The 24,482-nt window shown below is 48.9% G+C and overlaps 1 protein-coding gene across 2 annotated transcripts in view; it reads right to left on the bottom strand.

Annotated features, from left to right (window-relative positions):
* The window catches only part of dusp8a (dual specificity phosphatase 8a), a 30,727-nt gene extending 6,531 nt beyond the window's left edge, over positions 1-24,196 (bottom strand). The window contains exons 1-2 of one of the 2 annotated variants that reach the window (XM_062562849.1): positions 23,925-24,196; positions 16,509-16,647 (exon numbers count right to left, since the gene is read on the bottom strand). In XM_062562849.1, coding sequence (XP_062418833.1) covers positions 16,509-16,647; positions 23,925-24,161 — 376 coding nt within the window. In that variant the 5' untranslated portion in view covers positions 24,162-24,196. Of the gene's footprint in view, positions 1-3,491; positions 4,230-16,508; positions 16,648-23,924 lie in introns of those variants that run through there. The other variant, XM_037450928.2, reaches the window with a different exon arrangement.
* Positions 24,197-24,482: the final 286 nt, after the last annotated feature.

Below are 24,482 nucleotides of genomic sequence, written 5' to 3'. Positions count from 1 at the left end.
CGTGTCTGGTATATTCATTATAGCCGTGATTGGTGGAGCGGACATGGTCTCGTGTTAAATAAGCCTCCAAACATCAGAAAGCAGGGTGAGTAAGGGCTGCTGGCATGAAGGGAGACCAAAGTCAGAGATAAGAGAGCAGGACTGAGTGTGCCTGCCTGCTCCGACATTACAGTGACATTACGTCAACACAATTACAAACACCTTCCTTGTAGTCAAAGCTTGACACAGCCACCACAAATGGACGTTAGTCACACAGGAGATAGCGTGTTATTGTCACCTCGTCACCTGACCCCGCCCTATTTAAAAAGTTGCCATGACGGCAAGGAAGGGGGCAGTGATGTTGATGACAGTTGGCTCATAGTGTCCCCCTGAGGGCTGTCAAGATGGCATAAAACACACACAGTGAGCATTCAAAGGGCGCGCGCGCGCACACACACACACACACACACACACACACACACACACACACACACACACACACACACACACACACACACACACACACACACACACACACACACACACACACACACACACACACACACACACACACAAACGAAACAGCAAGCACCAAATAACCCAAAGAGACACGGCCTCACGTTCTCCAAAAGACAAAGATGACACATCCGTCCATTCCAATATAACCACACTGCACACTCACACTGAGGTCACTGAAAATACCCCGTGACACACACCAGCCCGGCTGTCTGTTAAAGATGACATCAGAGAGTCAACTTGGAGGGATGAGTCGTCCTCCAGCGCAGCGCGGCAACCAGCAGAGACGAACACACTGCAACGGTAAACTCAGGAGATCAAGCAAACTGGGTGGTGTTATTTTAGGAGACTTCATTTTTCATGCTTGTCCCAGGTTGTGTCCCACCGTACAATTTTTTTTTAACTTCAAGATGAACAGATTAAAATGAACAGATAAAAAAAAGGCTGCCGTCATTTCAAATACTAAAGTGGTGATCTTTGCCACACAGAGATAACTTTTACATATTTGGGCAACACGTTTGGCCTAACTGTAAGTGGTGTATCGTGCACTTCGGTAAAATGTACTTGGACAGGATGTGACGGACCCAATTTTGAACAAACTGGGAGAGAAAAGGAGAAAATCTTTCGGGTATGAAAGAAAACACACACACCCGGGGAGAGAGGGCACCGTGGGGCACATTGGCAACGCGAGCCAGCGGCGACTTCCTCTTTCCTCTGCCCACTTCATCACTTACGCAACTGCTCATTTTCCTCTCTTGTCCCGTCAGTCGAGCGCTCAGGCCTCCTTTGTCCACTGGTTCCCTTCTCCTCATCAATCATTTCCTCCAACTAGATATTCACATATTCCGTTTGGGAGGCCGGGTTATCATCACAAAAGTGTGCGTTTGGTGCAAGGCCTTTTTTTTTTTTTTTTTCTCGGTCCGTGCTCTCCGGTGAAAGATGAATGCAGAGAGCTGAGAGATGAATGGGAATAGAATCCCAGGGAGATATTGACCGAACGAGTAGAGAGACACATAACACCTGCACGGCTATTATGGTTAATGGGAGCTCTGCTGTTACATCACTGCCTTTGAAGCAATTGACTGCCTCATCAATACGAGCTCACCCCCCCCCCCCCCCCCCCTCCCTCACGTGGTTGTGTGTTTCAGCCTCTGCGTAGCCTTCAGTTGTCCTCTTTAACTCGTCTGTTAATGGAAGGGGGGGGGGGGGGTGGGGGGGTAGAGGGGGGCACTAAAAACAAGGCAAGCGTACACACACGCGCACACACACACACACACACACACACACACACAGCCTGGGGGGCATTGATCTGCCTGAATGAGTACCCCGCACCCCTCCGTCGCGCTCCTCTGTGGTTGATATCGGGGGAGACATGACGCCATCCTCTATGCCCCTCCAGCTGTCCCCTCCACTATGAGGCATCATTAGCATCTCAATGTGTCCCCCCCCCCCCCCGCCACCCTCCCAACATGACATCATTGCACACATGTCCCACTCAGCTTCACAAAGGCTGTGCTGCAGCCTGGAGACGCGATCGGAGTGATTGTGTGTTTTCGGGGGGTGGAGTCAGAAATGTGTAGATTGACAGAGCTTTGATGAGGTGGTGGGATGATGTCATTTCTCTTCAGGCTGGGCGTGATGATGGGAGAACTGTTTATTGTTCCTCTATCTTTGCAGGAAGATAACGGGCGTATGTCACTTTGATCAACTGCTGTTTCAGCAGTACGGTGTTGCTGCAACACACTATAAACCCTCCTGTAATCTATTTCCACAGAGACGTGGAAGTGCAGTGCCTCAAAATAACTGGTGACAGACACAATTATTGTTGCGCCTGCTGATGACAAATGTGCGATTTCTTTGCTAGCTTCCACTGAAATAGATCCGCACTTCCAGATGCAAACCTTGGAAACCCTGACGTACATGCACATTTGTATACACACACACACACACAGACACACACACACCCACATGGAAAAAAAACACACACCAAACAGCGTGGCAGATGTGCAGGGCTGCTAGATCAATATGCATGTAGCGTCCACATTTGCATACAAACTTTGGTCCCTAACTCGCTTACACTTATGGCCCAATGGGATCCAACTCCATCACCAGCATTTCCATAACTGACAAGACGTCTTGCGCAACATGCGAGTCAATTCCGCGGCATCTCGGCTATGCGTTGCCTCATCGCTCCGTGTGAGAGGTGTCGTGTTAAACCAGCAGTGCACACTGCTCACATATTGATAGCATAATCTCCACAAGACGGCCTTCTGCAGAGAGAAAGGGAGCGCGAGAGTGAGCACGAGTGAGACAAAAGCCAAGAGCGTGGAGAAGCAAGAGTAACAGAAAGCGCCTTTGTGATGGTTTTACATCTCAATGACCACAGGCTGAGGGAGCATGAGCACTATGTCATACCGCAGGTCACGGCTCTCATCCCCCCCCCCCTCCCCCCCTCCTCCCCTTTGGCTCTCCTTCATCGCTTTTCTTCTTTATAATGTCATCCGCTTAATCCCACTTCTTCCTATTCATTCTCTCTACACATTAACTGGAGAAAAAAAAACAAAAAAAAGGTGACAAAACAGGTTTGTCGCTGTGCATCTCACCGTAGATCCACTAGTCGTCCTTAAAAGTCCGATCACATCCGTCTTTGATTCGCAGCACGCATGGACTGGAATACCTCATTACCTGGGAGCCCACTGTGCCTTTGTGCTCCTCTGCAGTTATCAGTGCTTTCGCCCTCATACACACCATCAGCTGTATGCCACTGATGCATTTATAAGCCCCCCGTACCCGAGACGTGTGCTCGTATGATAGCAAATCGGACCCCATGTTCTTTGCGTGTTCCCTGTGTGTGATTGCTCCGCTTTGTTCAGAGGCCTACATCCTCGACACGCTGCAAGCCAAAAAGGGATGTCCTCAAAGCACACACACACACACACACACACACACACACACACACATCAATTCTCCTGCTCTATGTCAAGGTGGATACACACCTCTTAGCTCTCTCCCCTCTTTCATCCGGCGAACTCTGATCTTCAGCCTCATGTCTGTGTCCCGCCGGTCGGGCCAAAAGCAGTCCTCCGCTGGGGCAATCACCACATCCAAAGGCATCCCCCGGTACACGCTCGGTGCCGCCCGCTCACATAAAAAACACTGGCGCGCGCACACACACACACACACACACACACACACACACAAATGGAAATGTTCTGGTGCCCCTTCTTTCAGGGATGGAGTGAGCCTTTTTTCCGTGCAGGAAATGTCTGAACGGACAGAAAGTGTTTTCTCCTCTCGGGCCGACTGAGGAGAGCCCAGAGTCGGGATGGGTCACAGTCCCAGGTTGACCAAGCTCTGTCGCTGAAGTTCAAGTCCACCACAGGTCAGCGGCGTGGAAAACAAGAAACTAGTCCGAAATGTCTGTGGGCACCCTCGTTGAGTTCACCGGTGGCAAAAGGATCCCACAAAACGACCAAAACCAATTATTGAAATGCTGCCGCGTCAAAAATTCAGAAGAGTGAAGAAGAAGAATGGTCGCCACGCAGAGAGCAGGATGAAGGACAAAAAGTAAGCACGTCTGTGCGTAAAAGCCAGCTGTGATGTGCCTGCATCGGGTTTACGGAGCGCCCCGTGTGTCCCTCTGAGCTCTCGCTCCGTCTCTGAGTCCACGGCCAGAAGAGCAGCCAACTATTGTTGTGCTGCTTCACTCTCCCCGTCTCCCATTCGCTCAGTTGCTGGCTCACACTCCTCCCTCCCTCCCTCCCTCCCCTTTCTCTCTCTCTCTCTCTCTCTCTCTCTCTCAGCAAAGAGGATGACGGAGCTGCACTCTCTCCTCAAGCTCGGGGGTAGGGGGGGGGGGGGGGAGGGGGCGGATGAGCTCACTTGCCGTGAGCTCAGACTCAACCCCTCCCTCCCTGCTCTGTGCTACCTCTCCCTTGCACCCTCCCTCTCCCGTGGAGCCAGTACTCCGTCATAGCTAATGTCTAAGGCATGTAACCACATTCCTTACTCACCCTACAAATATGCGGCCACCTCGGGGGCCTTGATGGAAGCTAAGGACCAGCTATAAGGCTGTGCAGCACACACTATCCCAGTTACAGGGGGAAAAGAGCTGACAACAATGTGCATCATAGTTTTCTTTTTAAGATCATATTTTTTTGCCGAGGGTTTCTAACCTCAAATGACAAGGTTCCATATTATTGTCATATTTAGTTCATATAAAATATCAAACAATATTTTGTTGTTCAATACATTTTTAGAGCACAAAAGTGATCTATATTACCTCGCTTGGCTTAAATGTACTGTAGTATCCGAGCACATTACATCCCCGGAGAAGGATTGGGACTGACAGTGTGTCAAAAGCTGATTTGCCTCCAAAGGTTTAGCAACGCGTGCACACTTCACCGTGTGTTTCCACGGGTTCATGTCTTTGGACACTGTTCTCGTCCCTGAGGATGAACGAGAGGAGAGCAAAACAAAATTTAAAATCTGTGGAAAAGGAGAAAGAAAAGAGAAGCAAAAGCAGAGGAGAAGACTGGAGGTGATGAGGAGATCAACTATGCTTGTGGGGAGCAGCCATCATCCCATCTGACAGGCCACAGACTTCTGGTGCTTTACTATGGAATGACAAGCATGTAGGCCACAAGTCCAGCCATGGAAACAAAGCAGCACATGCCTTAACATAACCACTGGAATAAATTTTAAATGAATATCTACTTGTTAGGCAAAAACAGCTATTTTAAATACAGTCTTATGCCCATATAAGTTCACACAGGTTTTGTGTATCAGATCAATTTAACATGGCGGTTCTTTCTCGCTGCCATTTTTGGTCATCGAACATCTTGCCGGTAATATACACAGATTCTAAAACAGCACCTGCACTGGGCGGGTGGGGGGGGGGGGGGGTGGGGGGGGAAATGTCCCGTCCGATTGCCTGTTCTGTCTCAGGTCGAGACATTCTGGCCCGCTGATTACATTCAAACCCGGTCACATGGGCTTCAAGTGCATTTCACTCATCACCACAGAGACACGTGGCGAATAAGCTCAGGCAAGACGTCCTGTTGCATGCTGACTGACTGACCTCATCTCCTCACTGCAGACCCCCTGAATGACGGCACTCGGGTGAGAACAGCCTTACGTCACCCCGTGTTCACCTACGGGTCACTGACAGCAGGAGGGGGGAAGGAGGTCACTCGGTGGTGATGAGCTTTGAAAAAAATGCAGACTTTATTTTTGGGAGGATGTCGAATCAAAGCGCGCGCGCACACACACACACACACACTCTCTCTAAACGCAGTGATCCTCAGCTCGCTTTGAACTTTTCCAACACCTCCGTGTGGCTCAAAGCCTTTAAAACTAGCTTTGGAACACGCGACTTCTTCACTCCTGAAAACCCGCCGCGTGCCAAACGCAAACAAAACAAAGTAGCTGCTGGTGTTCAAACTCGTTCGCGTTCCTGGACCAGCAAACGGCATGCGCTCCCCCGCTCCTACCCCCCCCCCCCCCCCACCCCCCTCCTCCTCCACCGGTCTGGATAACGAGGCTCAGAATAGTAGGCGTGTTAATGAGAGGATTACAGCCAAGACGCTATTAATGACAGCCAGGCCTTTTTTATTGACTGCAGATGTGTGCCCCACAGCGACAGAAATAGGTGGGGCGGTCACTCCGGGCGTCCCAGAGCCCCCCCCCCCCCCCTCCTTCACTGACATCTCTTGGATTTAGAGCCTGCTTTTATGGTAGAGTTACTGGGGCAACATACAGTTTACACGGAGGTTACCACATAACAGACAGCAAGAGGAGCATGAAATAGCAGCGTTGGACAGAAAGAGAGAAGGTGTCTGAAGGCCGAAGGGGCCCCAGAGACCAACAACAGACCAGAACAACGCGGCGCAGCCCGTCTGCACCAGGGCCCCTAAGACCGCTTGATGCTGTATTATAAACATTTATGCTTCGATTTCCCCATTCTAGTCTGGTATTATGTTTGTGAAGGTTTATCACATTAGGTAACGGGCCAGTAAACTCACAGGTGTGGAAGTATTAGGTCCGTCTTCTTCACTTTTACACTAAAATTAGTATATAATAATATAATATTTAATCAGATGTTCTGTTAAGCAGTAACTTAATATATTGTTTCATATATTTTTATTCACACTTCTGAGTGGTTTTAAGCCGTGTTCTATGTTATATGTGCTTTGCACACAATAATATCATAAAGGAAAGTCTTATGTAGATTTACAAACTTTACAAAAACCCACAGAACAAACAGTACAAAGTATTTTTAATTTGATATTGAGCACCCGGACACCCTTCCCTCCCCGCCAAGACAGGCAGCGACAGGAGCGTCACCTGACACCACAGCTCATCTGTCAGGATATCAGAGAGAGACGTCATCCTCCCGATTGGGCAGGTTAGGGTGAAGAGCTAATGTGTGTGTGTTTTTTTTGTGCAACCATGTGTTGAGACCATGTGGGAAGAGGATGAACGGAGCAAGGTGAGAGGAAGACAAGGAAGGACATTGCTGGGGGGCGGCTGTGGGGTGGGGGTTAGACAGTTACTCCCTCCAACGTGCATAAACACAAGCATGTGTGTGTGTGTGTGTGTGTGTGTGTGTGTGTGTGTGTGTGTGTGTGTGTGTGTGTTGATAGTGCTGGTTGTCAGGGGATCAGTAACGAAGCTGCCCTTGCAGTGATGTAATGCCTACAGGAGAACACAGCTGCCATGCCTGGGGGGTGAGGTAGTCCACTGGGGAGGAAGGATGGGATGGAGCAACTGAGGGTGGGGGAGGTGCAGGAGGAGGAGAAGAGGGGGACGTTCAGTAGCCGGGGGGGGGGGGGGGGCAGGATCTAATTTGGATCCATAGGGAGATGCTAACTGAAACGACGTCGCCGTCATTACTGGTGCGGTGAGTAATCGTGTTTGTCTGACAAAGGGCAATCTGGACGGATTGTGGAGGAGATTCAATTAATATGTCCGTCTATATCAGGGAGCTTTTTAAGACCAAGACATTTAAATATGTCAAATATAAAGAAATTGTCTTACTTTAACACTAGTGCATTGCGCAAAAAATAGTTAAACACATTTATATTCCACAAACTAAGAAATAAAAAATGGTATTTCCTTGGTTTTGTAATCGCACGCTCAGCAATATAAAAACCTTCAAAACGTGGATATTAAGTGTCTTCCCACCTGCATTTATTAGAACTTCCATCTTATCAGACAGGTCACCTGTGCCGATTATGCCCCAAAAAAGGTTAAGGAGGCGAAGAAGAGGTGAAGGAGGTGAAGGCGTTGAAGACAAGAGGATGATAGAGGGGGTTGATTCTTTGACGTGAAGAGCAGGCGGGAGGAGGGGTGTGTGCGCAATTAAAGCAGCACTCGTGCAGCACTCGGTCATGCGCGTGGGCTCATGCATGCGGCAGCGTCATTTCTATCGCTGTAGCCTGGGGGGAGGCCTGCACGCATCAGTCATGCAGAAGACCCCCCTACACTCCAAATGACTTAACCCCCTAGAGCAGCTCAGCACCCGGCAAGAAGTTAACACACACACACACACACACATATACACTCGAGCAAGTACGTGCACAAAGACACGCACACACAAAGAAAGAAGAGGGTAAGCTATCAAACGCACCAAGGGGGGCTTTCAGGACCAGGCGGGCCCTCATAAACCAGATGAACCACTTAAAAATCCCAGTTGGAGATGTTCAGCGATGTGTGTGTGTGTGTGGACAAAAAAGGGGGTCTGTTAAGGCTTAAAATGGAAATGCTGCCGGCCACCACAGGCATGTGCTTACAGAGTGTTAGCATGCATACGAGGTCTAGCATTCACATCTTGTGTAAAAATGTGCATGGAGGGAATGTTCATTTTAGCCAAGGCGCAAGGCGGCTCACGGCTGTTTTCTGAGGACGTATACGAGGCCGTGATACACATTTATCTGTGCGTGACACGCACAGTGGAGCTTAAACAGGAGCAGGGACCATGCACGCCAGTCTGCAGGATTGAAAAGATGATCAATGTGCGTTAGTGTGTGTTGGTGTCATTTCCCCCAGAGATGAGTGCGTCTGACTCAGGTTCACTTGAGCATAACCGGTGGTTGTTTCATTCTAAATGCTAATGCTTCAAGGAGGGATGCAAAGGATTTCCTTGCAGCACTTGCAGACAATGCCTGCGTGAACACACGCCTTGGCTCTCCCTCTCAACCGGTGTCTGGCAAACACACACACTTGCACGCGGAATGGCAGGCAGGTCTCAGATCAGTTGCATTTAGGTTGGCTCCCATCAGAGCAGCAGACTCAGAGACACACTTCCCTGACACCATTTGCCCTAAGCCGAGTCACCCGGACTTTTTTTTTTATCTGTAGTCCGTCTGAGCCCGTCAGATAAGACTTCCCCCGAAAATTATTTTACGCAACAACTTCATACTCTCAATTATCTCATCGGCACACACGGCATGACTCACAGCCTCAAATGCATCACTCTCGCTTATTTCGCAATAAATATTTTCCCAACAGAAATGAGGATTAAAATAAAAATTAATTCACACAGATGCTGACGCCAAAATAAAAGTCTAAAGCGTTACACCCCGGGGAGTGCATTTGGGGCGTTCATGAAAGCGGCTATCTCAATGCCCGCGGTCAGGGTTGGCTTTCCTGCCATTACGGGCCCTGGAGACTGTGCGTTAGTGTGTGTGTGTGAGAGAGATTGTGTCACATCCACAATGCTGCAATGACATCACTCCAACAGCTACAGAAGAACAATAGAGAAAGAGTGACGAGATGCCGTGAGAGGAACTGGGCAAGCCGTTTCTACGTGGTCCCCGCCAACGCCTTCATGGCGTTCTGAAAATGTGTGTGTTTGTTTTTTTTTAGACGGATTGTTGGACTCCTGAAAAAAAAAAGAAATCTCTATCAAAAATCATAGTTAAAATACAAATACTCACAACATAATTTCCTGAAAGCCCATGCTGAGTTCCTGAGCTGGCGCCTCCCTATTTCACCCCCCCCCCCCCCCCCCCGCTGATGTCACGTTATCAAAAACAGGAAATAGTTACACAACACAAGGGGGAAATGACCTCGTTGTGAGTGGGTTTATGTGTGTGCAAAGGGGGAAGTTATCAGAAAGACCTGGAATGATCGCAGAGTGCTGAAATTCCTTCAATCCGGAGCCGTGGGCTCGCCTGAAACTCCAAAATTAGCCTGTTGCTGTGGCGATGGAAAATCTCCCACTTTTATCAGGAAGCAGCAGCGGCCACAGAGGTTCAGCTCCAAAGTCTGTGTGTGGCCAACATGAAATGACGGTAATAAGACCTCTGTTACGAGTCTGTGTGCGTACCAGGGGAAGTGTTACACCGCAAAAGGATTTCAACTCTCTGCTCTATTAAAAGGCAACTATTCCACTCGATGCCCATGAGCCATCTTTTTGTTGGAAGATTATGAGTAAACTGCTCAATAAAATAGAAAGTATCATACAGTGACACACTTCTTCTGGGAAATAAAACCCACGACAACCAATTAGGTAAATGAGGACGCTGCATGTAAAATCAGCTTCAAGCTTAAAGACAGCTGAGCGATACACACAGGCCTCCGCCGTCGCTGCAGGGAAGGACGCTACGATGGAAGCGTCAGTGGGCCGTCCGAGCCTAGATGGAATCAGCTCTTAGTAGCATAAGCTTTCACTCCACGCGCGTGTCAGGACGATCGGGATCAATGCTGCAGGGGGGAGTTCATGGCGGGGTTTGAGTTATGAGGTGCCGATGGGGGGGCGTAGCATGGAGAAACCGGGCCCCGGGTTAGCACGCTCCTCAACCTCAGCTCCTGTTGACCCGATGTGTTGACACCGCCTAGGTAACAGTTTAAACAAACTATTTTCATTCTGTGCTGGATGACGCGGTGGTGTGGGCCGGTTGGGATGTTCAGCAGGTTTCCAGATAGATTTCAAACGCAGCAGGAGCCAGGAGGTATGCACCGTGAATGGACTGTATACACAAAGCAGCTTCAACAAATATGGTAGTATTTAGGGCACAGTCCTACCGGGGTCTTCCACAAAATGTATTTATAAAACGTATAAATAGGCACACGGAAACTTGTAAGAAAAGTAGTAAAGTAAAGGTTAGTAAAGATGTCATCTTTTATCCTCTGAAGCTTGTGTCTTTCTAGAGATGCATTAAGAGCATTTTAGTTTGCTTCCTAAAACAGTAGGTAATCATCTTTAGTGTTCTATAGTTATTCAGTGAGTTCATCAGCTTGATTAGGACAGACTTTAAACTGAATAAAAGAAATAATGCAGAATTTTAAAGACTTTTTTTGTGTGACTAGGAGTAAACTAGTCAACTTCTATTAGAGAATAAGGTGTGTTTGGTGAAATCATTGTCAATCAATGTGCTGTTCATTCTATATCTATACAAGAGAAATGTTTGTCACTTTGCACATCGAAGCTTGAATATTGTCTGTGTGTGTGTGTGTGTGTGTGTGTGTCTGCAATGAGGCTTTGAGGACTCGTCTTTATCCGCATTGCTTGAAAGGAATGTGTGCGTACATCACGGAGAAAATGTATCTTGCCTTCTTTGCATGCAAGAGTATATGTATGACTGTTTCACTGTGGGTGCTTGCACTGAGATCACGTCATGGTGGAAACATTTGGCACCAACACACATAAATACACACAGACGCATAAACAGGAACACATCGCACTGCATGCATGCAGACAGAAACACACACACACACACACACACACACACACACGCTGGCCTGTTTTTGTTCTTCGGTTTTGAGGGGAAAATTACATCAAGTTCATCATGTGAGGCCAATGAGACGGACGAGGGAGGGGGTGAGAACACTGGCAGAAACATAACATTGTTACATAAAACTTAACTTGTTGCAGGTCTCCTCTGGACACTGTGTGTGTGTGTGTGCGCATCAATCTGCACAATCCCTCTTCCAGGTGCGATCCTTAAAACGAGATCATTAAATCCCTGCAGAGGGAGCTTAGAGAACAGAGAACGTTGTGCCACTGTGCAGCTCCAAGGCTTCTCCAAGTCTGCAAGACTTTTGAGCGCGGGGAGGTGATGTCATGTATAATTACGCAGGCCATTTTCTCTGACCTTTGTGCTCTCTTGGTGCTAGTCGGGGGGGGGGAGCTGGCGTGTGTGTGTGTGTGTGTTTGTGTATCTACAGGCCAGGGTGAGAGGACCGAGGCCACTGGCGCCAGATGTGACGACCGCAGGAGTCTGGAACTAAAAATAGAGCCCTGTTCTCAGCACCGTGAAACAGGGGAGAGGAGTGAGGGAGGAGGTGGAGGAGCAGTGGAAAGAGAGGCAGAAACCACGGGGGTGGGGGAAGGTAAAAGGGATGGAGGAGGGATGGAGAGGAAGGCGAGGTCATTGAGAATAATGTGTCAGATGTGTCAGATGTTCCCGGGGGAAGGTGAGCTCACCTCCTAATGGCACCACTGGCAACTTCTCAATGAAATCATTGATCGGCTGAAGCTCCCAACGGCGTAATAGAGAGGGGTCAGAGGGAGGGGGAGGCAGAGGGGGGGAGAAAAGGGCAAGGCGGTGCAGAGAGGGCAGGTTAGAAGGTCAAGAAGGGGGGTGACGGGAGCGATGGCTGCAGCGGCAACATGGACCATCAGGCCACGAAACCCCGATTGATGATGAGCTGATGTGACGGTGTGCAAGTAATAATTGGATAATAACTAATAATAATATATAATAATGATAATAATCATTATTCCAGGGCATCTTATGCCCCCGTCCAGCTGGCCCTGTCAGCAGCAACGAGGAACTTCCTGTGAAAGCATTGAAGCCTCTAGCGGTTTCTAAAGTGTCTAGAATTCTGCAGGTGTGTGCGCACCAGCGTGTGGGTGTGTGTTTCTGGTTTTGAGGGTGTGGGGGCTTCGAGGGGGCTGACAATGCGCCGGTCACCGCGAAGGCCTCCCGACCACACACACACACACACACACACACACACACACACACACACACACACACACACACACACACACACACACACACACACACACACACACACACACGATGAAATGAGGAGTATTACCTCATCTCCTCAATGGCTCTCCTCTGTCTCTTTTGTCTTTTCCTTTTTCTCACACTTGCACTCTCAAACATGGCGTCATGCGCGTGCACGCGCCACTTCATATGCACATATTCATGCACACATCTGCGCAGACACACAAATAGAAAGTTACGCACGGACACAAACAGACCTCCTTATGTAGCTCATTGGAATTTCTCTGTGAACGGTTGCATTGTGAGATTTGGCCTCCCACGATTAGCTCACATTTTCAGTTTCTCTCTGATGCCGGTTCACACACACACACGCACACGCGCCCGGACGCACACACGCCGCCGCCCCATTGTATAACAGAAGAATGACATAACTGAATTGACCTTTGTACCTCAGTCGGTGCAGTCACACCCTGACCTGATCTCATCAAAGCCCGGCGGCTCACAGCAGCTCCCGTGTGTTTTCAGCGGGTACGAGCGGATGAAAAGAAGAAAGGGAGAAACCTTTCATCTCCTAATACCTCTCACCACTATGTCATCGCCACGTCTTGTCCTGTGTGCTTTCACAGTGAGCTGGAAGGCTGACAGCGTGGGAGACATGCAAAACTCTTAGAAAACCCAGGTTGCTTGCCAGCTCCAAACGCACTGACATTGCAGTGTCTATCATATAGATTGATAGATATATCAATTCAACTTTGGACACTCATATTAAGACAAAACTGTGACCAAAAAAAATCTAAAGTTGTAATCCTGCCGTCCATGCGTTCACAGTGCAGAGAATCTACTGTCTCTCCTTCGCTCTCTCTCTCTCTCTCTTTAACCCAAACGTGTGATGCTTTAGTAATCCGGCAAAAAACACTGGCAGATGGTGCTGCGGAAGATTAGGAACAGCATTGCACATCTGCAAACACCACACACACACACACACATCCTTGTACCTACACCTTAATGTCCTATTTCATAATCAGCAGTAACTTTCTTTCCTTTGTTCTGTTTTCACAGGATTAAAAAGTGCATTAACATCCACCACTTGCAGCTCTATTTTTTACATCTGCATAAAATAAGTGCACTTTACACGCTTTTTCTTCCTCTTGATTATCATCCCCTTTTCATTCCGCCCTAAAACTGGACCGTGCGGGTTTTTGACGCCGACCTCAAAACATTTTGTCCCGGCTGTCAGAGTGAGACGTGACGCATGACTCGGCGACGCAGTTGGCACCAGCGAACACACAAACCCCGGCTCCGCACACTAGCGGGCACTGTTGTCTTCGGTTTGGCCGTGTGCTGCAGATTTTGGTGGGAAACACGCAAACTTTAGACCCAGCTGGGGCGGCAGCTGGCTCCAACCAAGCGATGTTTTCCTCCTCTACGAAAATAAGTCAAAAGTCTGAAAAAGGCAAGACGCATCGGCGTGAGCTCCGACCGGGTGAGATCATTGCTGTGGTAAAAATAAAATACTGCCGTCCTCGGAGGATTGTTTCTCACAAACACTTTCACACAGTTGATGAAGCAAGAAAAAACGCACACTAGCGCACGTACTCCGATGAGTGCACCACAACGTCCTGCCTGAATACACAGTCTCAAACTAACGCAAAGGCTGAGTGTGATTGGCCCCGGTGATTTTGTGTCTCATTCACAAAAACAGTGGGACATGGCATCATCCACATGACATCATCTGCCTGTAGGAGGTGGTGTGCTTCCTCGGCCTGAGCTATTGGTCAGATAGCACATTGATCGAGTTGTCAGATCAATGTTTTCCCAGCACACAAACAAAGAATATGTTCCAATTCCCCACCGTTCCCTTTCTTTGTGGACAGGTCAAGTCATTGGACTTATAAAACTCTATTAGGCTTCTGCATGAGCATTGGTTAAGGCACAAAGCGATGTGTACTGCATACGAGTCTGTGTGCTCATTGGTCTAGGTGAGACTGTCAGATATGAAGTCATCCCGGGAATCATCAGCATCAAAGGTCGGAGGTTCGGTAGAGGGGTGGGGTGGCGGTGGGGAGGGGACGAGGGACGTAACGGGAGAGGAAGCACAGGGATTGAAGGGAAGAGAGAGACGACGATTTCTGTTTATACCTTGAATTGTTCGAGAGGGGGAGTAAAGACAACCAAAGCCAAGAATGAGGGGAAAGACAAAAAAAAAAAAGAAGGGCCTCAACTATTAATAACCTTTAGTGTGTTACTCTGTTTTTGGGCTTTAAAAATAGTGAAACGTGCCTGTAAATGTTCTGGAGCCCATGAGGATATGTCTTCACTTGTTTGTCTGACCTGAAGTAAATTCTCAGCGTTTAGCAGCTGGACACAGGGATTGTTTGATCTCTATGCTTAATAATTTACTAGTAACTAATTGTAGTGAACAAACTGTTGTAGGTTGATGACTTCATTCGGCAGTTAATTACTAAACATTACAATTCATGTATGCTTGAGTTGGCTGGTAGTTGAAAAGTTTGCATCAGATTCAAATTGTGTACCAACACTAAAAGAGCACAGGCTCTTTTCCATTGATTGGTGGAAAAAAAGCAAATTTGAATAGATTTCCCACATTATTTTCTAATAAGCATCATGTGCCGTTATTTAAAATAATTGAATAAGCATTTTTCAAAAGAATTCCCTGGCATCCATGTCCCCTCTTTCACTGCAGCATTCTTTTGACACGTAAACAAAACTCTGCGGCGCTCATCTGCATGTCATAATGCACAAATACATATGTGTATATAAAAACGCCGCACCCTGCTGCCCACCCACGCACACGCGTAAACACACAAAACGTCCTGCATGCACGGACGCAGGCTGCTAGCTCCACTGACCCCAATAATACAACCGGCCAAACAACGGCCAACGCCATTGGCTGATTCCTTCTGGACGAATATTCTGCCCCTGTTGTCGTGGAAACAGCAGAGAAGCAGGGACGGAAATGGAAGAAGTGCGATTCTTTTTTCTTTCTTTTTCCTCATGAAACGTAGCCACAGTGAGCGGAGGAGGCTGATCAAGAGCGGAGGGGATCGCTGACAAGGGCCCTTTCATCAAGAATGGAATGATGTCTAATCCAAAAAGCTGGAGGAGGAAAGTCATGGCTTTGCGAACGTGGCAACGTGTGAGTTTGTGTAGGTGCGATGGTGAACATGGTTCTGGGTGTGCCCAAAACCGAGCATGTGCTCAGTACATCTCTGTGACTAATGGTGAAGCCCGGGCGCTTCGAGGCAATCCTCAACAACTATGAATGACTCATGAAAAAGCACTAATCTCCCAATGGAGGCAGAGAGCTGACAAGAAGAGAAGAATGGGGCTGTGGGGCTGAGGAGAGGAGAGCAGAGATTTGCCCCAGCAGCATGCTTCTCCCCGTCTCATTTTCAATCCTGACGGAGGCAGATTATGCTTCCCGTCTCAGATGTGTCAGCGCACATATGAGACAAACTCATAAGCCTCTGCTGGTCGGCGCGCGTGTGTGTGTGTGTGTGTGTGTGTGTGTGTGTGCGTACCGTGTCCTTAAAAAGCTGCAGCCACCTCAACCCAGATGCTGTTAACTCAACTGGGCTATTAACATTCTTGCTGCGACTCAATTATAAGTCTTAGTGTGCTTAGTAGACACTATGACAGGATAATACATGTGGTAAATAAAACCGGAGGATTGAAATTAAGCTTCAGCTTTATATCTGTGCTGATGTGGGAGAACGACTTCGGAGGGGGGGGGGGGGGAAGCTTAAACATCAAAGAGTCAGCAAGGGGATTTGTAGCCGGGGGCTTTCGTACTTCTTCCCGTTCTCGTTCTCATCCTCACACGTACCTGTGAACCGGTGATCACTGCCAGTTAAGAACAAAGAGAACAATGTGTGGGGAACGCGGGCTCTTCAGTGCCTCCTGCTGACCAAACTGTGGAACTACATTCGAATCGGGCCAGCGGGGTGAGGTGAGGCCCACCTACGATAAGAGGTGGGTAACTACATGAAGGAGTTCTGGTTTTGTGAAAACAAACACGTCCTCTCGTACCAGTGAGCAGGGAGACTTTGTGGAAGGTGCCCTCCAACTTCCCCATCAGGATGTGCACGAAGCCGTCTTTGGGCAGATGCGCCGCTTCTTTGGAGCTCTGGTCATAAACCACCACTTCCTGCTTCCTGCCCAGCTCCACCTGCAAAACAGATAAACAATGAGGAAGAGCGACCTTTAAAAAAAAAGGTGCGTCAAGCATCCATAGCCAACAAGGAAGGAATAATTAGTTTATATGACTGGATTCACAGGGCTATAATGCTGCACAGTGTAACTGAGAGATTATTGCAATTTGGGACACACGGGCGCATGTGCGCACACGGTCTCTAAATAAAACAAATCCATTTCATCAGACCAGCTGGTGCAATAGGAAAGTGAAGCGTATACCTCTCGGCTGTGCAAAAGAAACACAACCGTCTCTCCATGAGATGGTTTCACCAAAAACTGCTTACTGCTTACCTGTTACCCAACAGAGACCCAGGAGAAAACAAAATGCACTCACAAACCCCCCCACCGGGAGTCATGACAAGAGAGACAGGCTTTATGAATGCAACAGTAAGCAGCATGAACTACAGGAAACGCTGGAGTAAGTTATGAAGATGAAGTACAGGTTCATGAAAAATGCAGCAGTGCTGAGTGGGCGCCGTGCAACTGTGACGGCGGTATTTACCGTGCAAATACTGCTGAGAGGCGTCTCTGTCACAATGGGAGGTAATCCCGCTAAAAATCTAAAATAGTTGCAATAGTGCAAAGGGTGTGGATTCACCGGTGTATCAGTGTGAGGCGGCTTGCATAAGATTCTGAGGAAGATGACGGCGTATGAGCGTGTGTGTGTGTGTGTGTGTGTGTGTGTGTGAGAGAGAGAGAGAGAGACGGTGTGAGCATGTGCGTGCGCACACTCCAGTCACGCCGCGTTGTTGCCCATGTTGTCAGGCAGGCTTTGGTCACGTGACCACCAGGCGGTGCCTACTGCAGCTATGAATCACCGCATCACCGAGCCACCCCTGGACAGGGGTGGGGGGGGAGCAGAGGCATAAAGGGTGGGAGGGGGGGTTAGTGGAGTAGTAGTAGTAGATGTGGAGACGAGATAAAGAAAGATGCTGGGGCAAAAGGAACAGAAAGAGAGCGGCGGAGAGGCAGGCGGTGCAGGGGAAGTGGTAGTTAGATAGGAGGGGGGGGGTCCAGGCGACGCTGCAGCCTCTCTCAGCCCGTCCCTTCGTTGCTCTGTGCGTCTGCTGGAAGGCACTTTGGCGAGGAAGAGAGCTCCTGCGAACGCAGCCACGCGGTTTGCATGGAGTGACTGATTGTGTTTCTGCTTACGGAGCAGCTGTGGCCCAGCAGCAGGGCAGACGGCCGTGCAGGTGATTTAGACAGGACAAGGTCAGCCTCGGAAGTCTGATTGCGAGTAGCTCCGGTCCAAGTCAAATCACGAAGGACACGACGAGCTGAGAGCCGGAGGCGTGGTATCAATCGCGAGGGACTTGAAATCACCGGACACGTTTACGGCGCCTAAAGATGTGACACGGGGTGACTTTGGAAGTTGGATCTTCTCTCCGTTAAGATTGCTGCTTTTTGAAGCACGCTAAAGGCACACACCAGTGAATGCAAAGTTGCACGTCACGACCACCCCAACCATCTTGCAGTCATTTCCCTACCGCCCACGGTGTAATAAAGCAAAATAATACACCCCCCCAAAACATAAATGGCATGTGATTGCACATCATTGTTTAAGTCTTTAGTCTGTACCTCTTTGTGCCCATAGGACTCATTTCTTTGTTATTTTCCTGTTCACACTTGCACAGACGTGCTTCTCTTCCTTGGTTTCAAATCCTCTACATCCTCCATATGCACTAACCTTGGGTAATCTTGGCTAATGATCCTAATGGGATCAGATCTAATTTGGGAGTCTGATCTCGGTGCCTAGGGAATGGCAAGCCTTTTAATATACACATACGCACTGCAAAAATACACAACAATGTACAGCATGCAGGTTTGTATGTCAGCTGCATGGAGCAAAACAAGTTTCACCTTTATGGCAAAAACACACACACACACACACACACAGCGAGACAACTTCACAACTGTTATTGCATGTATTACTTATGCCTGTACAGTCAGTTAAACTATTCTCATTGGGTTGTTGCGGTTAATAATGAGGTGTTGAGGCAGGTTAGAAAAAAAAATAGGAAAATTTAACCGGAAAGGATGAAGTTAACAGAATCTAAAATGAATTCCTACTACCACAGAAGTGTATGAACGATCGCACAGATAGCGTGACGCTCTGCAGCTCTGCAGCTCTGCAGCTCCCGCTCGCACGAAAGGCTAAAGCTACACTACCAGCGCCGTTTGCTGCAATGTTAGAGGTCAACGACCCGAGGGAGCGCGCGGGGCCGGCTGTCGGACTGCAGCAGCGGTGCAGAGCTCTCGTCCCTCTGCAGTGCTACAGCATCGCTACCCGGCTGCTGTGACGCATGCACGCTGCAGGTAAACAAGGGAACGCCACTGGCAGAGGCAAGGAAACGAGGAGGGACAATGGAGACTGAGAAGGGGGAAAAAGAAAGGTGATCGGCGGGAAAGGAGGACGATTAAATGTATAAAGAGAGGAATAAGAGGGAGGAGGGGCGGGAGGGGGAAGCAAAGATATGTTATATTGGGGAGTATATTTTCATCCTGTCATTGGCAGTGGGGGAAACAGCAAGACACACAGAGGAAGACAAGAAAATGTGGATGTGAAAAGAGAGCGAAGGTGTTGGCTGAACCCTTGTTATAAAATGTAAGAAACGAGGTCAATGCTCTTCTATAGAAACCCTCCGTAAACAAACACATAAAGAAGACTGGGGGGGCAACAAAATGTATGTCACATAGAACCGCGGAAACACAGCGCACGGAAAGTGTGAAAATAGTGACCTCGGCAGTGCTCCTCGCCAGGGACAAGGTCAGTGCTGAGCAGTGTGACACAACATCTTAGCAGCAGTCTAAAATACCCCCCCCCCCCCCCCGTTCCCCTGGAACGCGGTCCAGGCCCTCTCAACGTCTCTGGGGTTTCCCATATCAAACAATTCGTTTTACGTAACGTTTTCGGCTTGGAGTCAACAGTTTTGAGCCGTGGAGGAGACACGGGGGGGGGGGGGGAGTAAGCTGCACTGTGTGCAAGAGTCGGCCCCTTGGATCGATCCATTAGCTGCAGAAAACACGGCTCAAATCGCTCTTTCATTTGCCGATGAATAATTGATTTGTATGCATATTCCTGATCGCTCCATTATGTCAACGTGGCTGGCCAGATGGCCGGACACTCGCGAGGCTCATTACGGGCTGATCGAGGACCTGCTGCAACAGGCAGTGTCAGTTAAAGCCTCCTCCACACTCAGGGCGACATGGAAACACCCTGAGATGATGTCACTGACTGGCACTGGCAGCTGCCACTTTCATGTATAGGTGTGAGTGTTTTGGTTAGCAGGTCTGTGTCTGGGAGGTAGCATCATCATCATCATCAGCAGGATGAAGTTTAAAGGTTGCGGTTGCGATGCCGTTAATGGAAGATAACTGGGGTGTGTTTGCGTGTTGCGTTTCACATGTGAATATGTGTTGAATGTACTCGATGCCCATGTTCAGTGTGAGATCATCGTCACTGATCATTTCAGAGATCTGGTCACCCGATCTGGTCACACACTCGCACCGCTAAATGTCAGCGGACCTTTAAAACACAGACACACACACAGACACACACACACACCAGACTTACATATTCCGATACAAGTAATGCCTGTAGACATTTACATACAATTTCCCTATGTCTATGTCAAGAAGTAGGACCTTTAAAGAAAACAATGATGCATGCCCTGACCTCAGGAGTAAACTTTTAGGTTCTTTGTTTGAATTTTGCAAAAGGAAAAATGTAAATGAAACACGTGAAAACGAAAATCCCTGAGTTTGGCGTCTGGGTAAGCGGGGAAAACCATCCACGTAGTGAGTCATCGACCCAGTTCTCAGTTCTGCTGCTGCTGAATATACAGTAAATGTTCGTGTTCTTTACACTTTTGCTTTGTAGTCACAACATGTATTTGGTAATTACAATACAATAAAGAAAACTAAGGTATCTCCCAAAGACATTACCAGTGTCTTTGCCCTGGGTTCATTTTCTCTGCAATACTCGCCCTTAAATCTTCTAAATCACTTGAATCACGGATCATTACAGCCTCGGCCTGCGTCATCAGTGCAACTGATGGGGATGTTCTTTGTTGCATAAACGCATTAGTTTATCACGTGCAGCCCCCCCCCCCCTGCCCCCTGCTGCTCCTACCAATTAAGAGCACAGACAAGACCCCAGATCCATCAGATGAATCTCTCCATTGCCACGAAGCCATTGCACAAAAAAAAAAAACAATTGGGCAACTGTTCTTTATCGTGACTAATATGTTGGTATCACAAGACCTGCACACATGCTCGCGTTCTTATTACTTATGTCACTACGAGTAGGCCGCCGCGTCCTCTCCACTGCTCTGGGACCCCTTGAGGTCTGGCCTCGATGGGCGCCGAACATGACGAAGGGTGCTTCCCCAGGCTGGCTGGCAGTAGTGAAAACCTCTGGTCCGTCTGTCAGGCCTGCCAGGCCGGCTGTCCTTGTCACAGCAGCGGGGGGAGGGGGGGGGGGGATTAGCCAGGTTCAAGCCAAGAAAACCAGCACGTCGGGAAAGGCGCGAGGAAGCCCCCCCGTTCCCAAGCGAGCTTTCGCCGTCCCTCTCCCAGCCCGAGGTCCACCGACACCTCCCATGCTGTCCCCTGCACTCGCTGACCCACACTGACAGAGAGCATTGATGAAGAGGTTACGGGGGGACAGAGCTGTTAAAAAAGGGAGAAGAAAGAGGACACCACTTGTGATCGCCGCTGTGTGCTGGTCATGGACGTTCATTCAGCTAAGTCAACCCGAAGCGTTGGTGCGCTTCTGTGAGAGAGAGAGAGAGGGGGGGGGGGGTGAGTGCAGCGCCTTGGGGGATGCAGGCTATTAGTGCTCAATGGGATGTAAGCGGGAGGCAGCCAGGGAGGAGGTGGAGGCAGCATCACAACCATGAATACCCTCAATGCTGCGCTCCCGCTTCCTGCATTCACTTCCCCAACAAAGAGCCACAATGGTGTCCTTTGCTGTCTTGGCTGGTTGAGGCGGCTACTGGCGATGCTCAGAGCCATGTGGGGGGTAGAGAGGATTGTGTGTGTGTGTGTGTTTATGTGTGAGGGGTTAGCTGGAAGCCGGCTTTAACATTGCACAGCTCGTCTGCACGTGCCCAGCCCGCGGCCTGCCAGTGGCCGCACAAAAGAGATGATGTCATGCTTAGCCAATAACAAAAGAGTCTGGATCCGTCGGGGGCCCTCCCCTCTCACACGGCTGGTTCCAGCTTGATCCAGCCTAGCATTAATCGCAAGCCTTATCCTCTCTACCGGGGGGTGGGGAATGGATAATAACAAACCAGCCATGGGGCAACACACAGGGAGAGGGAGGAGGAATAAAGCGGTGACGGCATGGGTCGGTGGTTGGAAGGCGCGGGCTATTGTTGTGGAAGACGGACAGACAAGTCATGAGATCGAATGTGAGAGAAACAAGGAGGAAGCATGGCTCCGCGGGGTGCCACAGTGTGAGATCTGCCAACCGCAGGGCCCCACACAGAGAGGCACCAACTGGATCCAGCATAGGAACACACTGGAGAACAACCCTAAACTCACACACTTTCACAGCTACTACAGCTGCAGCTTTGGTTCCCCCGGTTCTTTCTAAATCTACTGACTACCAGGGTGGCGTCGTGCATTCATCACCACCCGGGTCAAAAGCGTCATCTGAGCAAAACCAAACCTGCTGGTTGGAATAATCACACATTCTGAGATGCAGCATATGCCGTGGGACCTTGAGGCTTTCCAGATTCCGGATGTCCAGTTAATGGCGGTGCAGTTTGGTGAGACTGCCAGAAGCCTTTGCAATAAAGCTGAATTAAAATGAATTGCTATAACAGAGAGGTGGTGAGAAACAGCGGCCGCATGGGGACTCTCAGCCAGCGTAGCAATTAACCAAACGCTAACCGCAGTTCATTTGACTTGAGAAATGAACAATTATTCATCTAACCGTCAGTCACTGACGTCATTTTAAGGGTCAGTCACCTACAAGCGTGAACTGTAATCAAACAAGGCGTGCAAAGCCATAAGCTAGAGCAATAAAGTATAATTATTTGCCATTTACTGAGCAGGGCGTTTTTTGGTGAGTTTCTCCTGCTAAGCACAAAAGGGAAATAGGGTTCGCTACAGCTCATGCGGTATCTGAAAAGGGGGATTAAACAGTAGCACATCATCAATCACATTCATAAGTACACTTGACAGACTGAGAAGTGGTACAGGTCAGATTCCTAAATCAACAAAAGCAAATTCAACAGCAGTCGATGCTGCCATTCAAACCCAACGTGTCACACCCAAGAAAAACATTTCAAATCACCTGTTATGCGTCATCGACCATTCTGAACTATTGTTTTAAAGCTTTGACCAAACTGTGCTTGAAAATGAAATACCTAAAATGAAGTAACATTTACTGACCGCAGCCAGGTGGAAGAATCATCTTCACAGCTTTGTCAATAAGTTTGGCCCATCCTGTAAAGCTGTTTGTATGTGCCATTATGAGGGCACAAAACACATAACCGTCCCTCCCCTCCCCTCTCTCTCTCTCTCTCTCTCTCTCCTCCCTGCTTAGGTTTCCCCTCTCAAAGTTCCTTCAGTTTCACACAGCAACTAAAAATACAGGAGCTAGCGTGCCACGAGCAGACAGGCCATGGAAAAAAGGCCGTCATATTCGGAGGAGAAGTCATGGAAAGCGGCAGGATCCGATTTCAAGGCCACTGATAAGCGACAAACCTGCGGTCCGCCCGCCTGCTCTCCAAATATAACCCCACTGATGTGGGGGCGGCCCCCGAGCTAGCACAGAGGAGGCTAATCCGGAAGCACAACAGTACACAGCAAAGGAAGTTGGAAATGTATTTCTATGAGATGCTGGGGAGGAAGTGTTCCCCTGAACATCAAAAGTAGACCAACATATTGCCGTTGCATGATGAGGATGTTTTCCCTCGAAAGCCATTATTTATTTATTATTCATATACCTTATTTTTTTTTGCATTTCGTGCTACTTCGGATACTTCTGCCGATGCAAACAAAGTTATTTCTACCATGAACCCTCGTTAGCAGGAGGAGCCAAAAACCAGCTCTGTGGTCTGTAGATAGAAATAATGTATAAATCAACATATTTACTTATACATAATCCATGGACGCTTGTTCATCAATAAAAATAATAAAGTCCAACCTCATGGGAAATGAGATTTCATATGTCCATAAAGGTCCGAATAACGCTACAAAAGCAGCCAGTTAGCTTAGCACTGCAGGAGGTGTGCTCACCTTCACCTTGACGTTGGGTTGCAGCAGCTCGGTGACGGACACCTTGTCCTGCTGCAGTCGCCTCTTCACCAGCTTGGAGCAGCACACGTTGACCGCCCCTTGCGCGTGCGACGCATTATACTCCGAAAACGTTCTGCTGTCAATCACCAGCAAGCGGCCCGTTCCTCTCTGGATGAGGCTCGCCAGGCGCTTGATGTCCATTGCACTTCGCTTGGTCGGCCCTTTCTCGCCTGCCATGATGCGGGAGCGTCGGAGTGGCCACGGACTCGAGGGGTGGGGCGAGGAGGACGAGGGGGGTGGATGAGAGCGGTGCAGGTGAGGTCAGTGGAGGAAGGCTACTGCCGACGCTGGGGCTGAGAGATCCATGGTGCCTGAAGAACAGGGAGACGAACCGAGAGGAAGGAGAAGAAAGGTTCATGAGCTTGGGGGGGGGGGGGGGATCGGAGAGGGCGCCGCCACCTCTCCCACTTCAGCACAATCCTCCCAGTGCAACAAATAAAAGACGGCACAATTTACTGCATATTCATTTCAAAACCACAGTCAAGTGAACGTTGTATT

Source organism: Pungitius pungitius, chromosome 6 (genome assembly GCF_949316345.1).
Source record: "Pungitius pungitius chromosome 6, fPunPun2.1, whole genome shotgun sequence".
Lineage (NCBI taxonomy): Eukaryota > Metazoa > Chordata > Actinopteri > Perciformes > Gasterosteidae > Pungitius > Pungitius pungitius.
Note: the sequence above shows the minus strand (reverse complement) of the source record. Positions and strands in the feature narration are given on the sequence as shown.